General features: G+C 40.6%; 1 protein-coding gene across 3 annotated transcripts in view; it reads left to right on the forward strand.

The window, feature by feature from the left end:
• Positions 1-18,468, forward strand: part of shq1 (SHQ1, H/ACA ribonucleoprotein assembly factor) — a 123,192-nt gene that overhangs the window by 81,288 nt on the left and 23,436 nt on the right. For all 3 annotated transcript variants that reach the window (XM_061874760.1, XM_061874758.1, XM_061874761.1), the window contains one exon: positions 1,080-1,200. In XM_061874760.1, the coding sequence (XP_061730744.1) occupies positions 1,080-1,200 (121 nt within the window). The remainder of the gene's footprint in view (positions 1-1,079; positions 1,201-18,468) is intronic.

The raw sequence follows: 18,468 nt of genomic DNA on the forward strand, positions 1-18,468 counted from the left end.
TAGTGGCTCCAACACAGCCGCGAGAGTTCAGTTCAAGCGGATCCAAGACAGCAGCGAGAGTCCCGTCCACAGGAAACCATCTCAAGCGGAGGCGGATCAGCAGCGTAGAGATGTCCCCAACCGATACAGGCGAGCGGTCCATCCTGGGTCCCGACGAGCGGTCCATCCTGGTGTCGACTCTGGACAGCCAGTACTTCATCCATGGTCATCGGACCGGACCCCCTCCACAAGGGAGGGGGGGACATAGGAGAAAGAAAGAAGCGGCAGATCAACTGGTCTAAAAAGGAGGTCTATTTAAAGGCTAGAGTATACAGACTAATCCTCTAAAATTCCTATTTAGGTTGGTGGAAATTAAACACATTTCAAACACATTTAATCTCTTCGATAGCTCAGTTGGTAGAGTGGAGGACTGTAGTTATTTGCGTCGAGGTTCCCACGGGTGCTTGTTCAAATCCAGCTCGTACCCTATACCTTTACCTACTCAGTGGCCTAGTGGATAGAGTGTCCGCCCTGAGATCGGTAGGTCGTGAGTTCAAACCCCGGCCGAGTCATACCAAAGACTATAAAAATGGAACCCGTTACATCCCTGCTTGGCACTCAGCATTAAGGGTTGGAATTGGGGGTTAAATCACCAAAAATGATTCCCGCTTCTGCCCACTGCTCCCCTCACCTCCCAGGGGGGTGATCAAGGGTGATGGGTCAAATGCAGAGAATAATTTTGCCTAATCCAGTATGTGTGTGACAATCATTGGTACTTTAACTTTTTAACTTTAAAAGCATTTATTGACCTTACTTACAATTAAACTGACGGATTTAGGTCTAAAAATAGGATTTTCTTTTGCTTTTAACTTGTCTTCTTTAGTTCTGTTCTATTTTTTTCTTACCTATAATCACAATCTTGACCAGAAACCGTTGTCAAATAGCATGCAATAAATTACTCATTGGAATTAATGTGATTTTGCTGTGACGCTGTTCTCTACATGACAGGCTACAAGCCTGTTAAAGCGTGTTGTCAGCAGTCTTTCAGTAGCAATTGTGCGTTGTTACGAATAACAATGTTTCTGTTTGCATGTCTATAGGGAAAGCCTGCGTCCTCAAATGCCTGCTTGATATTCACAAAGTCTTCAGAAAGAACGACCCTTCTTACATACTTAACGATCTGTATATTACAGACTACTGCATCTGGATCCAGAGGATCAAGTAAGTTCTCAGACACTCTTTCATAACATGCACGCATGGATACACTCCCAAGATCTTCATCTTCTGGGAATTTCCTTCATAGCCAGGGGATGTGCCACTTAGTTCTCGTCAAGCATTAATGCTCCAGAGTAGAAGATTAGACAATTCACTTTTGGGATTAAGGCCAATTAAATGCCGAACCAGATCAGACGGCATTGCAGTCTGAGTTGTCTCATGTGTTGTAGTACCATCAGTAAATCTTAAAATACTGTTTCCTGATGCACTCTGTTCAATAGCATGTCGGTATGTGCTGAATTGTCTCATATCCGCCAGTGTTTTAGTCTTCTCCTCGCATAATTGGGCAAAAAAGTACAAAATGAGCACTTTTGCCAAAACTCCACGTTTTGTTAACCTTGTGCACCTTTCACACACGAGCGCATTCTTCCGGAATGAGCAGTGTTTCACTATTGGCTTGAGTTCAGCCAAGGGGTGTTCTTGTCTCTTAAAAAGTTTGAAAAATGTGTGGCTGATGTTGTAGGCTTGGTGCCCAGATGCAGACACTATAAAAGGTCTGTCACAGATTGAAGTACTTTTTTCCCCTTAGTTGCATCTGCAATTCCAAGAGAAATCTAGAATTCTACTCTTAGAAGTCAGTTGGAGTGAATGGTGAAAGGATGTCTTTCCTCACAAGACGGAAGAGCAAAGAGAAAACTACAGAACTTTTTTTATAAAAGTGTTTTATCTTACTGTCAGCTCGCTGAAAAAGCAAATTTCTCTCTTAGCTTAAGGGAACCAAAGAAACACTCACTGCTTGTCCTCCACTCTTTGCTTTTTTTTATAGAAAAAAAAACTAAATGTCAGTTTGACCTTAGACGCTCGATCTTAGTACACTAAGCATTGATCATTGGATAAGCACATGTTCGCATAGCAAGGCCCCGCAATTCAAGAGATTTATTGTCATATGCACTGCAGAAACGGTGATTACACAGAACAATGAAATTCTTACTTTGAGACCTCTCTTCACACAGCTCGGAAACATTTTTTAAAACTGAACTCAAGGCATCCGTAATTGAGATGATATGTTTGCCTTTTGGGTTTGTCTGTCCTCTTGAAAGAAAAATGTTCCTTTTCACCTTTTGTATGGGTCATATGGGCTGTCATAGTTGCTGTTGAGGAAAAGATAGCATTCTGCCGATCAGTTTTATCTCCTAAAAATTGGCTGCTTGAGCCTAGTTGGCAGGAGTTTGCTTTTACAGTGGGGCAAAAAAGTATTTAGTCAGCCAATGATTGTGCAAGTTCTCCCACCTAAAATGATGACAGAGGTCTGTAATTTTCATCATAGGTACACTTCAACTGTGAGAGACAGAATGTGAAAAAAAAATCCAAGAATTAACATTGTAGGAATTTTAAAGAATTTTTTTTGTAAATTATGGTGGAAAATAAGTATTTGGTCAACCATTCAAAGCTCTCACTGATGGAAGGAGGTTTTGGCTCAAAATCTCACAATACATGGCCCCATTCATTTTTTCCTTAACACGGATCAATCGTCCTGTCCCCTTAGCAGAAAAACAGCCCCAAAGCATGATGTTTCCACCCCCATGCTTCACAGTAGTTATGGTGTTCTTGGGATGCAACTCAGTATTCTTCTTCCTCCAAACACGACGAGTTGAGTTTATACCAAAAAGTTCCATTCTGGTTTCATCTGACCACATGACATTCTCCCAATCCTCTGCTGTATCATCCATGTATCCATTTTGGTATAAACCCAACTCGGAAGGGGTTTTAAACGATTGCATTATGTGTGTTTGTGGATAGGGATAAGTTTAGGTGGGTTATACCCTGTATAACAATAGTGTAGACATGGCCTTAGTGCCATTCCTCCTCTCTTGTCCTTCCGTCCTCATTATGTTAATTGCATGTTATGATCAGTTTAAATCAGATCTTTTTTAAATGCATGCAAATATGTTAACTTAATCATATTGAGCGACATGTCTCTGTTGTATAAAACATAAAAAGGCAAAATGCAGTTGAACCGTTGGCGACAGCCTGTCTAAAACATCCATCCATTTCTACCGCTTATTCCCTTTGGGGTCGTGGGAGGCGCTGGTGCCTAATTCAGCTACAATCGGGCGGAAGGCGGTGTACACCCTGGACAAGTCGCCACCTCATCGCAGTTGTCTAAAACAATCAAGTTCTTGTCCACCGTTTTCTGCTCTAGGACTGCAGCTATGAATTATTTTAGTAAAAGTCTATCAATTAGTTTGTTTGATTAGTCAAGTAATTGGATGAAACACATTTAATAGCCTTAATGCACATTTTAGGGGAATAATTCAAATAAACAAATATTTTTTCTTGCCATAATGGTATATTCTTTTTTTTCCTGATACATGCACATTGTGAACATTGAAATTGTACTTTTGAAATGTGTGCATTAAATCATGGCAATTCAGATCACATCACTGCGCACACCACTGATCCCGATCCCCTTTGTGCACTCCTGCTGCGGCGGTGCGCAAATATGTCTGTGTATTTGAAGTTCCTGGCAATGCGGTCCAGATTTGATCAATTTCTATTAGTTACACTCAAACGATTAACCAAAACAACAGAATATAAATCAAAGCTTTTTCTATCGGATCATTGATTAATCATTGCAGCACTTTTCTTAATATTTAATGTATTTTTATTACTCAAGCTCATGTTGACTCACATGGTCGACTGCTTTTGTCGACATAATGTTCGAGACCCAAGGGAATGTGAAAAAATAGGCTTGCTCTTCACGGTGGAAGAAGGGTTAGTTCGTCTGCCTCACAATACCAAGGTCCTGCAGTCCTGGGTTCAATCCCAGGATCGGGATCTTTCTGTGTGGAGTTTGCATGTTCTCCCCGTGAATGCTAACCTGGGGTTAGGTTGATTGGCAACACTAAATTGGCCTTAGTGTGTGAATGTGAATGTGAATTTTGTCTGTCTATCTGTGTTGGCCCTGCGATGAGGTGGCGACTTGTCCAGGATTGTAGCTGAAATACACAACGCTTCAATTAAATTGCTGTACAAATTTGAAACAGAAAATGTAATACACAAAGTGAATACTGACTCATCATTTTGTAGAATGGAGTTGTTTTCCCAAAGAGAGGAACGTGGTTAGATTTGTGCAAGAGTAACGGAAATCTGATTTAACACACTTGATTGGATGAGAATAGCAACATCTTTATTGTACAATGTTTTGGATGGCTCCTTTTATCTTTAATCCACAATGACGGAACAATCACGCAAGCTTTGGCGCATTAGCATGCCTGGAAGCAGTGAAACCATATTTTAAAGAGCGGCTGTCATAATTTTGGTTGGATTTTGCGTCATTGTCCCTCTTGTTATTTTTATCGGCCTGGGAAGATTTTTTTCAGCAGCTCCAAAGAGAAAGTTTGCTAACATAGTTTGTCTCTTCATGGCCAGTAGTAATGAAATGTAAGCCCTGAGGTGACAGAGCATAACAAAATGAAAATGTTGCTATTTCATGGTTTTTTATTGTTATTTTTACAGACTTTTTAACGATTTGTGTGAGCTGGGAAGTCTGTATGAGTTGCAATCGCTTCAATCCAGTGTTTTTCATTTATATTATACAGTTTTGTTGCAGCAGCCTTTTTGTGTAACGTGACAAGTTTGACGGGATAAGCATTGCTTACTTCTCTGCGAGATATTCCCCTGTGCAGGATTTGTCGTGTCTCTGCTAAGTAAGTCATCTTTAGGAGTAGAGCACAAAGATGACATGTAATCTTATACCCTGGGTGCCATCTGGGAATCTCATCAGTCCCAGCAGTTGAGGCAAAACACGATCAGTTGCAAATAATAGGACAACGTGATCAATGGTTATTTGCAGGCCTGAGAGAGGTTGATTTATTTAATCTTCTCTTCGTTCCACATGCATTTCTTCTCATAACGTCTCCATGACCACAGAGACATCCGTTTTAGATTTACAACCTCGTAAAGACTTCACTGTGATTTAAGCCAAAGGGCAGGCCCTCCCTCTTACTCTCACACACTTGCGCACACAGTCTAAACAAAGATGCTACTCTGTGTTTAATCAAGAGCGCTTTCTAAAACAAAATGTCTGCCCGTATTGTCTATACATGGTGAAAGTTCCCAAGCCCTTGAATGCAACACAAATATTTAGGTACCAGTAGTGTGTATAAGTTTTTCAAAACCGCATGGCTACTGGATTGTACAAAAGCTGACTTCATCTCCCAACCTCATCTCTAAAATCATTGAAAAACGGTTCAATGACAGATTAGAGAGTTTCATAAATAAAAATAGAATACTCGAAGAGAACCAATATGGATACAGAAATAATTTTTCAACTTCAATGGCTTTAATTGAAATTACAGAACAAATGACCAATGCAATAGATAGTAAAAAAATATGCGGCAGCAGTGTTTATGGTTCTAACCAAAGCATTTGACACAATTAATCACGATATTTTAATCAAAAAACTAAAACGATATAGCATCAGAGGGTTAGTCTTAAACTGGATAAGAAGTTATCTAACGAACAGGAAACAATACGTGAAGCTAGGCGAACACACTTCTACAACGCTAAATATATCCTGTGGTGTACCTCAGGGATCAATACTAGGACCTAAATTATTAAATCTCTATATAAATGACATTTGAAAAGATACAAGAGATTTAAGGTTAGTATTATTTGCAGATAATACTACAGCGTTTTGTTCAGGAGAGAACACACAGAAGATAATACAAATAATAACAGGAGTAATTAAAAAATTCAAAAAATGGTTTGACAAAAACAGACTATCTTTGAATCTCAGTAAAACTAAAATAATGCTATTTGGTAAGAGTAGAAGAGAAGGTCAAACACAAATACAAATACACGGAATAGAAATTGAAAGAGTAAATGAAACCACATTTCTAGGTTTAATGATTGATGATAAATTGAACTGGAGACCTCATATAAGAAATATACAACATCAAGTAGCAAGACACATGTCAATAATGAATAAAGCTAAATATGTTCTAGACCAAAAATCCCTTCATATTCTCTACTGCTCACTAGTGTTACCATATCTGAGTTACTGTGTAGAAACATGGGGAAATAATTACAAAAGTACACTTCATTCTCTAACAGTGTTACAAAAAAGATCAGTTAGAATAATACATAATGTTGGATATAGAGAGCATACGCACCCTTTATTTATTGAATCAAAGATACTGAAATTCCACAACATAGTGAATTTGCAAACAGCTAAAATTATACACAAAGCAAACTATAACCTGCTACCCAATAATATACAACAATTCTTCTCAACAAAAGAGGAGAAATACAATTTTACAGAAAAATGTAATTTAAAACATTTATACGCACGTACAACACTTAAGACCTTCAGTATATCTGTTTGTGGAATTAAATTATGGAATGGATTAAGCAAAGCAATCAAACAATGTACTAATATGATCCACTTCGAGAAACTCTTCAAACTTAAAGTCTTTACAAAGTACGAAGAAGAAGAAACATGATAAACCTTCTGATTTTATTCATCCATCCATTCTTTTGCATCATATGGAATATAACTTATTTCACCAATTATTTATTTATTTATTTTTATTGTGATTGCTTATGGTGTATATTGTGAATATATTGAGAAAAGAAGTGAACAAAAGTTTTAGCAACTGTTATGTAAAAGAAAAGGGGGGAGGATTAAATAAGCTCTGCTTCTTCCTACTCCTTTTCGAACATGTTGAAAAGAGAAACTGGAAATTGTGATGTATTATGTTGTATGCTTGCATGTTCCACATAAACTCAAACTCAACCCACCTTAACTAGAGATGTCCGATAATATCGGACTGCCAATATTATTGGTGGATAAATGCTTTAAAATGTAATATCGGAAATCATTAGTATCGCTTTCAAAAAGTAGAATATATGACTTTTTAAAATGCCGCTGTACGGACTGGTACACGGACGTAAGGAGATGTACAGAACAGTTGCGTCTCCCAAACATACTTGCCAACACTCCCGAATTTCATTGCCCCTCCCGAAAATCTCCCGGGGCAACCACTCTCCCGAATTCCTCCCGATTTCAACCCAGACAACAATATAGGGGGCGTGCCTTAAAGGCGTGCCTACTACCTAGTGGTTAGAGTGTTCGCCCTGAGATCGGTAGGTTGGGAGTTCAAACCCTGGCCGAGTCATACGAAAGACTATTAAGAGGGGAGGAGTATATGTACAGATGTTGTGTGCGCAGTTGTGCACTGTACTTTCTAAAGTAGATGTTATTGTCACATATGCATGATAGATTGATTGAAACTTTAATTAGTAGATTGCACAGTTCAGTACATATTCCGTACAATTGACCACTAAATGGTAACACCGCAATAACTTTTTCAACTTGTTAAAGTCGGGGTTCACGTTAATCAATTCATGGTACAAATATATACTATCAGCATAATACTGTCATCAGACAAGTTAATGATCATAGTATATACATTGAATTATTATTTACAATCCGGGGGGTGGGATGAGGAGCTTTGGTTGATATCAGTACTTCCCTCATCAACAATTGCATCAACAGAGAAATGGACATTGAAACAGTGTAGGTCTGACTTAGTAGGATATGTACAGCAAGCAGAGAACATAGTGAGTTCAGATAGCATAAGAACAAGTATATACATTAGAAATACATTTGATTATTTACATTAGGTTATTTACAATCCGGGGCGATGGGATGTGAATGTAGGAGGATTAGTAAAGGGTTGAAGTAGCCTGGAGGTGTTGTGGTGCATGTACAGTAGATGGCAGTAGTGTACTGTTTAAGAGTGTCACATGCTGTTTACGGCAGACAAACTACCTTACGGTAGAGTGTTTGACGTAAACGTGACTGCTGTTGTTGTGTGTTGTTACTGCGCTGGGAGGATGTTAATGAAACTGCCTAACCCAAGTACTCGCACTCGATCATTCTACAGTTATAATGTAATTGGGCAAACACACTTTCAGACACATCTCTCAGGTCCTCATGGAGCTGGAGGGGGCGTGGCCTCCAGCCCCGCCTGAATTTCGGGAGATTTTCGGGAGAGGCGCTGAATTTCAGGAGTCTCCCGGAAAATCCGGGAGGGTTGGCAAGTATGGGTTGAAGTAGTACGTCATTCAAGAAAACGGACAAGTGGTTAATCCAACCTCATACAATGATTTTTGTTTTTACAAGGCCCCGCCTTCTAAAATACATCTCCTTTTGAGAAGTCCCAGATCCTTGTGTGAAGCTCAGCGAACTACAAGGATCCGGCAAGTCAGGTTACAAAAACAAGGCATCACACAGGAACAGTAAAGGCTGAAATACGCTCTCGCGTCACTTCGCTTGCTTGACAGAAGGTGGACAATAACACGGGCCTCCAAAAATGTTACCTTTTGCATTACCAATGACATGGACCACATAGTGGGATTGGTCTGCTTTTTTTTGTCCATAATTTCCAGGTTTTACTTTCTGCCCGTCTTCTGCCTCAACTCTTCTAGGGGTCGCACAGCCCAACTTCCCACCCGTCCTCTCCTCTCATGCTTTTCATTAGTAATCCATTCATAAAGGTCAGACAAAGACCAAAGGGAAGTTTCTGACTTTGCCCGCTAGGCAACGCCCCCTTGGTTACTGTTCTCATGTACCACACTTTTGTCAAAGATAGCAGAAGATCCGCAATTACTTGCTCGAATTTCAAACGAAATGTGCATAGCTTTCCTAACCAATTATGGAAATCTGTCCCAGCGATCACTTAAGAGAGTGTTAAACTACTTTGCCCAAAGCTACACTCATGAAATGTGTTTTTGAAGGCACAAATTATGTGCATGTTGATGCAAAGTGCTGGCTATCAACAGGGAAAAAAACAGCCGCCTGATTGACTACACATTCAAATTTTCTATGAAAAAAAAAAGAAAACCTTATGCTAACATTGTTACGAACTGTAATCCCCCTAATAGAAAGCCATATTAAAGGCCAACAGGGAAAAAACAGCCGCCACATTGACTACACATTCAAATTTTCTATGGAAAAAAAACAAATAACCCTTATGCTAACATTGTTACGAACCGTAATCTCCCTAATAGACAGCCACATTAAAGGTCTACTGAAATGAGATGTTCTTATTTAAACGGGGATAGCAGGTCAATTCTATGTGTCATACTTGATAATTTTGCGATATTGCAATATTTTTGCTGAAAGGATTTAGTAGAGAACATCGACAATAAAGTTCGCAACTTTTGGTCGCTAATAAAAAAGCCTTGCCTTTACCGTAAGTAGCAGACGATGTGTGCGTGACGTCACGGGTTGTAGGGCTCCTCACATTGTTTATAATGGGAGCCTCCAGCAGCAAGAGCTATTCGGACCGAGATTTCCCCATTAATTTGAGCGAGGATGAAAGATTCGTGGATGAGGAAAGTTAGAGTGAGGCACTAAAAAAAAAAAGAAAAGGCGACGACTCCAGGCGGCGGCAGTGTGAGCATTTCAGATGTAATTCAACACATTTACTAGGATAATTCTGGAAGATCCCTTATCTGCTTATTGTTTTAATAGTGTTTTAATGAGATTGTAAAGTCATACCTGAAAGTTGGACGGCTGCGGTGAACGCCAGTGTCTCTCAGAGAAATCAATCAATCAATCAATGTTTACTTATATAGTCCTAAATCACTAGTGTCTCAAAGGGCTGCACAAACCACCACGAAATCCTCGGTAGGCCCACATAAGGGCAAGGAAAACTCACACCCAGTGGGACGTCGGTGACAATGATGACTATGAGAACCTTGGAGAGGAGGAAAGCAATGGATGTCGAGCGGGTCTAACATGACACAGTCGCGAGAGTCCAGTCCAAAGCGGATCAAAACCAAGAAACCAAGGTCACAGCTGCCTTTTTGAGCTGCAGGATGAAGTCGCATAATCCACTGAAGTCTCGGGTAAAAGCCGACTTAATATCACAGTTTTCCCATCCAAAAACTTGCTGGTTGACGTAGAGAAACATGTTCGCTTGACCGCTCTGTGTTAAAGCTTCACAACAAACAAACACAGGCTGTGTTTCGGTGCTAAAGGCAGCTGCAATCCACCACTTTCCACCAACAGCATTATTCTTTATGGTCTCCATTATTAATTGAACAAATTGCAATAGATTCAGCAACACAGATGTCCAAATTACTGTGTAATTATGCGATGAAAAGAGACGACTTTTAGCCGTAAGTGGTGCTGGGATAATATGTCCCCTCCAACCCGAGACGTCACAAACACGCGTCATCATTCCGCGACGTTTTCAACAAGAAACTCCGCGGGAATTTTCAAATCGTCGACAATCAAAACATCTACTAAATGAAAGTAAAGTGTGTAATCCGTTGTATTTATTTATCTAATGCTCTAATAACTAAGGGATTTCCTCAATGATAATTTCTTTATTCAGAACTAACCTTTGAAAAAACAGCATTTAATTGATTGATTGATTGAAACTTTTATCAGTAGATTGCACAGTACAGTACATATTGTGTACTATTGACCACTAAATGGTAACACCCCAATAAGTTTTTCAACTTGTATAAGTTGGGGTCCAAGTTAAAGGGGAACATTATCACAATTTCAAAAGGGTTAAAAATAATAAAAATCAGTTCCCAGTGGCTTGTTGTATTTTTTAAAAATTTTTTCAAAATTTTACCGGTCACCGAATAGCCTTAAAAAAAGCTTTAAAGTGCTTGATTTTCACTATTTGCGAAGACACTGGCCATTTCCCTGTGACGTCATACAGTGCTGCCAATGTAAACAAACAATGGGAATACCACAGCAAGATATAGCGACATTAGCTCGGATTCAGACTCTGATTTCACCGGTTTAAGCAATTCAACAGATTACGCATGTATTGAAACAGATGGTTGGAGTATGAAAGTATTGAAGAAGAAACTGAAGCTATTGAGCGAATAGCTATTGACGCTATTCATAGCCATAGCATGGCCGAATAGCTTCGTTAGCATCGCCGGTAAAATGTGCGGACCAAACATTCAGGACTTTCACATCTTTTGACACTGGAGCAACTTAAATCCGTCGATTGGTAAGTGTTTGTTTCGCATTAAATGTGGGTGGAAGGAAACGTAATATAGTTGCAAATGCATCTACAGGTTATCCATACAACTCTGTACCATGTCTGCTTTAGCACCGCTGGTAAATAGCATGTTAGCATCGATTAGCGTAGCATGTTAGCATTGATTAGCTGGCAGTCAACATCAACATAACTCACCTTTGTGATTTATTTGACTTTATAGTTGCAAATGCATCTGCAGGTTATCCATACATCTCTGTGCCATGTCTGCTTTAGCACCGCCGGTAAATAGCATGTTAGCATCGATTAGCATAGCATGTTAGCATCGATTAGCTGGCAGTCACGGAGCTACCAAATATGTCTGATTAGCACATAAGTCAACATCAACAAAACTCACCTTTGTGATTTCGTTGAATTTATCGTTGCAAATGCATCTGCAGGTTATCCATACATCTCTGTGCCGTGTAAAATGTGGAGACACTCTGGCACATTCAATGGGGGTCTGGCGGCAGACACTTTGGCATCTTCGGGCCAGTGGTGCAACTTGAATCCCTCCCTGTTAGTGTTGTTACACCCTCCGACAACACACCAATGAGGCATGATGTCTCCAAAGTTCCAAAAAATAGTCGAAAAAACGGAAACTAACAGAGCTGAGACCCGGTGTTTGTAATGTGTTGAAAATGAAAATGGTGGGTGTCTTACCTCGGAGACGTCACGTTCTGACGTCATCACCACATGAGTGATAAACAGAAAGGCGTTTAATTCGCCAAAATTCACCCATTTAGAGTTCGGAAATCGGTTAAAAAAATATATGGTCTTTTTTCTGCACCATCAAGGTATATATTGACGCTTACATAGATCTGGTGATAATGTTCCCCTTTAATCAATTCATGGTATGCGAGTTAGGCTTGTTTATGTTCTCAACATTCAAATGAAATTGCACTCTCTCACAAGCTAGCTTTGACACAACGAAGACATTTGTTGCAGTCTGTCTTCACTTTCGGAAATGGAGAGTTTTGCTCCTTTCCAGTCTGTTCATAAATTGTGTATCCTGTATTACAAGTGCCCCACGCATACCTAAGAACCATTCAAAAAAATAAATAAATAAACGCCAATTCTACTGATTTTTAGTTGTAGTAGTAGGAGGGCACTATAAATTCCCCGCAACCTGATTGGTTGAAATACTGAATGGGAAGAAAGTCCATCCATCCGTCCATTTTTTACCGCTTATTCCCTTTTGGGTTCGCGGGGGGCGCTGGCGCCTATCTCAGCTACAATCGGGTGGAAGGCGGGGTACACCCTGGACAAGTGGCCACCTCATCGCAGGGCCAACACAGATAGACAGACAACATTCACACACTAGGGCCAATTTAGTGTTGCCAATCAACCTATCCCCAGGTGCATGTCTTTGGAAGTGGGAGGAAGCCGGAGTACCCGGAGGGAACACACGCAGTCACGGGGAGAACATGCAAACTCCACACAGAAAGATCCCGAGCCTGGGATTGAACCCAGGACTGCAGGAACTTCGTATTGTGAGGCAGACGCACTAACCCCTCTGCCACCGTAAAGAAAGTATTGTACAAAAACCAAAGCAATTTTCTGATGATAAATATTTTAATGTGTTTCGGATACAGAGATACAAACAAAGCACAGAGATGAAACAATATTTTGCAAGTACAGTCGTACCTCAGCTTTATGGGTTTAATTTGTTTTGTGGTGAAGCTCGTAATCATAATTGAAATAAAAGTTTGATGTGCTCATTTTGAATTGGCTGGCAATATAATAGCTTTTGTCAACTCCTTCTGCCTCATTATAAATTATGTGCCCGTCCTGCTTTGCCAAGCTACACGCACTCCTCGCTCATGTTTTTCCATGACTTCTTTCTTCTGTTCAATCGCTCCTTCTTCTTCTCAGTACTGTCCTTTTCGTTCCCATGGTTGAAAAAATAAGTTTTGACTTGTTTCCACCCATTTACTGCAAGCTAATGAGCATGTGGTACACTGAATGTTCTGGTCGGATCTTAGGGGGATGCCAACTGGCAGTGGGTTGCCTCATAACATAAATATTTGCTCGCAAGCTAAAGCATAACAATTTGCTGAGAGACAGCACTTTTCCCCTAAAAAAAAAACTGTTAGCTGAGGCTCTGTATGATAAAAGCCTTGGTGAATGCTCAAAACTCAAAAAGTATATACTAGTATTTATTTATTATATACATACAGTGGGGCAAAAAAGTATTTAGTCAGCCACCGATTGTGCAAGTTCTCCCACTTAAAATGATGACAGAGGTCTGTAATTTTCATCATAGGTACACTTCAACTGTGAGAGACAGAATGTGGAAAAAAAAATCCAGGAATTCACATTGTATGAATTTTAAAGAATTTATTTGTACATTATGGTGGAAAATAAGTATTTGATCAAACTTTCACGGCTCTCACTGATGGAAGGAGGTTTTGGCCCAAAATCTCACGGTACATGGCCCCATTCATTCTTTCCTTAACACGGATCAATCGTCCTGTCCTCTTAGCAGAAAAACAGCCCCAAAGCATGATGTTTCCACCCCCATGCTTCACAGTAGGTGTGGTGTTCTTGGGATGCAACTCGGTATTCTTCTTCCTCCAAACACGACGAGTTGAGTTTATACCAAAAAGTTCTATTTTGGTTTCATCTGACCACATGACATTCTCCCAATCCTCTGCTGTATCATCCATGTATCCATTTTGGTATCAACTCAACTCGTCTTGTTTGGAGGAAGAAGAATACTGAGTTGCATCCCAAGAACACCATACCTACTGTGAAGCATGGGGGTGGAAACATCATGCTTTGGGGCTGTTTTTCTGCTAAGGGGACAGGACGATTGATCCGTGTTAAGGAAAGAATGAATGGGGCCATGTATCGTGAGATTTTGAGCCAAAACCTCCTTCCATCAGTGAGCGCTTTGAATGGTTGACCAAATACTTATTTTCCACCATAATTTACAAATAAATTCTTTAAAATTCCTATAATGTGAATTCCTGGATTTTTGTTTCACATTCTGTCTCTCACAGTTGAAGTGTACCTATAATGAAAATTACAGACTTCTGTCATCATTTTAAGTGGGAGAACTTGCACAATCGGCGGCTGACTAAATACTTGTTTTCCCCACTGTATATAATATTTTCTGTCTTCTTTGTCCGCCTTCTGCCCTCCTGTATGACTCTCTAATCTGATGTGTAATTCCCTGAATCCGGTACAAGTTTATTAGAGGATTGTTCTGCAAGTGATGAGATTAGGTCTTGGAAGAATCGGAACACTTTTGTTCAATCTAAATGGCTTCAAAGGGGATAACACACTTTAATTATCTCATACATCCCTCAGCACTTAAAGTGATCTGAGAACCCCGGCGGGTCAGAACAAAAACATAGGATCTCACAGATAAAACTTGATATGAACTTGAAACTTGATTGATTGATTGATTGATTCTCTCTGCATGGTGCCACTCCAGCATTTTAGCCAATATATGTGCTTACCCACTGTGTGCATAATTACCCACACCTTTTATCACATTACATTTATTGATTAGTCTAACCCACAGCCTCTCAAATACCCTAAATAGGTTGTATCCAGTCATGAGACTTGTTTCTGACTTGTTTCTGACCTGTTTACTTCCGGTGAAGAAAGTGGTGGTCAACCAAACCAATACATGTAACGTGCAGCAAACAGTGTGCAAACTATCTGAGTACGTAAGGGGCCTAGATCTTGTCGCTAAAAGCAAATATGAGCAAAAAATCTAACTATGCTACAGGATTGGTCACTACAAGTTATCAAAAAGAGATGTATTGTGTGATCTCAAGTAGTATCGGACGTGTTCCCCAGGACATGTTGAACTATCTGATGTTCTACAAGTCATTTCACACAACAAAACTGATGAAAGCTTAGAAAATCATGGAGGCCTATACCTTCTTTGTGTGTGGCTGGGTCATAGAAACTGGTATCAAGACACTTCCAAATCAATCGTTTTTGCTAGGGTAAGGTTGCATTTCATGATTTAATGTTCAATCAATGTTTATTTATATAGCCCTAAATCCTAAATGTCTCAAAGGACTGTACTAACCATTACGACTACGACATCCTCGGAAGAACCCACATGAGGGCAAGGAAAACTCACACCCAGTGGGCAGGGAGAATTCACATCCAGTGGGACGCCAGTGACAATGCTGACTATGAGAACCTTGGAGAGGACCTCAGATGTGTGCAACCCCCCCCCCAGGGGACCGAAAGCAATGGATGTCGAGCGGGTCTAACATGATACTGTGAAAGTTCAATCCACAGTGGCTCCAACACAGCCGCGAGAGTTCAGTTCAAAGCGGATCCAAGACAGCAGCGAGAGTCCCGTCCACAGGAAACCATCCCAAGTGGAGGCGGATCAGCAGCATAGAGATGTCCCCAACCGATACACAGGCGAGCGGTCCATCCTGGGTCCCGACGAGCGGTCCATCCTGGGTCTCGACTCTGGACAGCCAGTACTTCATCCATGGTCATCGAACCGGACCCCCTCCACAAGGGAGTGGGGGACATAGGAGAAAAAAGAAAAGAAGCGGCAGATCAACTGGTCTAAAAAGGAGGTCTATTTAAAGGCTAGAGTACACAGATGAGTGTGTGAGACTTAAATGTGTGAGACTTAAATGCTTCTACTGAGGTAGCATCTCGAACTGTTACCGGGAGGGCATTCCAGAGTACTGGAGCCCGAATGGAAAACGCTCTATAGCCCACAGACTTTTTTTGGGCTTTAGGATGTTGTGTCTTGCGAGGACGAGGCCTTTTAAACAATCTGGGCTACATCGATATATACGATATATCGAGGGTTTGTCTCTGTGCGATATAGAAAATGACTATATCGTAATATTCGTGTATATGCTCTCACGCAGGACCTTTAGCTGCGGGCGTACACTTCAGGCTCTCCTCGCTCTTTCCCGTGTCTCCTTCTCGCAGACAAGCAGGCGCACATCCTTACATACGTCACACACTGTCACATACACGCCCTCGCAGAGCAGAGAGGTAGCGGTGTGGCTAACGTTAGCTGCTAACGTAGCCGTACGAGAGAAAATGACTAATGATCTATTGCTAACGATGGATTCTGATGCGTCATCTATGTTGCTGCTCCTCGATCTTAGCGCTGCTTTCGATACTGTCGATCATAATATTTTATTAGAACGTATCAAAACACGAATTGGTATGTCAGACTTAGCCCTGTCTTGGTTTAACTCTTATCTTACTGATAGCATGCAGTGTGTCTCCCATAACAATGTGACCTCGGACTACGTTAAGGTAACGTGTGGCGTTCCCCAGGGTTCGGTCCTTGGCCCTGCACTCTTCAGCATCTACATGCTGCCGCTAGGTGACATCATACGCAAATACGGTGTTAGCTTTCACTGTTATGCTGATGACACCCAACTCTACATGCCCCTAAAGCTGACCAACATGCCGGATTGTAGTCAACTGGAGGCGTGTCTTAATGAAATTAAACAATAGATGTCCGCTAACTTTTTGCAACTCAACGCCAAAAAAACGGAAATGCTGATTATCGGTCCTGCTAGTCACCGAACTCTATTTAATAATACAACTCTAACATTTGACAACCAAACAATTAAACAAGGCGACACGGTAAAGAATCTGGGTATTATTTTCGACCCAACTCTCTCCTTTGAGGCACACATTAAAAGCGTTAATAAAACGGCCTTCTTTCATGTCCGCAATATCGCTAAAATTCGCTCCATTCTGTCCACTAAAGACGCTGAGATCCTTATCCATGCGTTTGTTACGTCTCGCCTCGACTACTGTAACGTATTATTTTCGGGTCTCCCCATGTCTAGCATTAAAAGATTACAGTTGGTACAAAATGCGGCTGCTAGACTTTTGACAAGAACAAGAAAGTTTGATCACATTACGCCTGTACTGGCTCACCTGCACTGGCTTCCTGTGCACTTAAGATGTGACTTTAAGGTTTTACTACTTACGTATAAAATACTACACGGTCTAGCTCCATCCTATCTTGCCGATTGTATTGTACCATATGTCCCGGCAAGAAATCTGCGTTCAAAGGACTCCGGCTTATTAGTGATCCCCAAAGCCCAAAAAAAGTCTGCGGGCTGTAGAGCTTTTTCATTTCGGGCTCCAGTACTCTGGAATGCCCTCCCGGCAACAGTTCGAGATGGTACCTCAGTAGAAGCATTTAAGTCTCATCTTAAAACTCATTTGTATACTCTAGCCTTTAAATAGACTCCCTTTTTAGACCAGTTGATCTGCCGTTTCTTTTCTTTCTCTCGCTGCTGTGTTGGATCCGCTTTGGACTGGACTCTCGCGACTGTGTTGGATCCATTATGGATTGATCTTTCACAGTATCATGTTCTCATATGTTCTCATAGTCATCAGTATCATCAGTATCACAGTATCATGTTCTCATAGTCATTATTGTCACCGATGTCCCACTGGGTGTGAGTTTTCCTTGCCCTTATGTGGGCCTACCGAGGATGTCGTAGTGGTTTGTGCAGCCCTTTGAGACATTAGTGATTTAGGGCTATATAAGTAAACATTGATTGATTGATTGAAAGATGGTGCGGATCTGGTAAAAAATGAAGGAAGACTTAATTCCCAATAAAAACAGCAGGGTTTCCATCGTCTGGCGGTGGTTCGACTTCAAGCGGGAATATGTCAGACAACCGTAATTTGTCAAGTGTGGGGGGGGGGAAAAGCGTCGCTATAAAAAGTAGCATTACTGCTAATATGTAGCATCATTTGAAAAGTCACTCGCTAGAGAATGAAGAGAATTTCATAACCTTAGTAACATACCACATAGTGAAGGACGAATACTATTTGATTTCTTATTTATGCAGCTCATTTTTATTTGACACTTAAAATGTCTCCGACAATTTTGCACTTTCTGTTTTGGAAAGTTTTGTGCCATTGCTTAATAACTTTAATAAATACACTTTTAGTCAATTGACTTAGTTGTGATTTCCCTCTATGCATGAAAGTTTAAAAGTAGCATATATGAATGCAGCGCGAAGAATGTTTTAATCGCACAAGTTAATCATCATAGTATATACATTGAATTATTTACAATCCGGGGCGTGGGATGAGGATCTTGGGTTGATATCAGTACTTCAGTCATCAACAATTGCATCAACAGAGAAGTGGGCATTGAAACAGTGTAGGTCTTATTTAGTGGGATATGTACAGCGAGCAGAGAACATAGTGA

Source organism: Nerophis ophidion, linkage group LG16, assembly GCF_033978795.1.
Source record: "Nerophis ophidion isolate RoL-2023_Sa linkage group LG16, RoL_Noph_v1.0, whole genome shotgun sequence".
Taxonomy (NCBI): domain Eukaryota; kingdom Metazoa; phylum Chordata; class Actinopteri; order Syngnathiformes; family Syngnathidae; genus Nerophis; species Nerophis ophidion.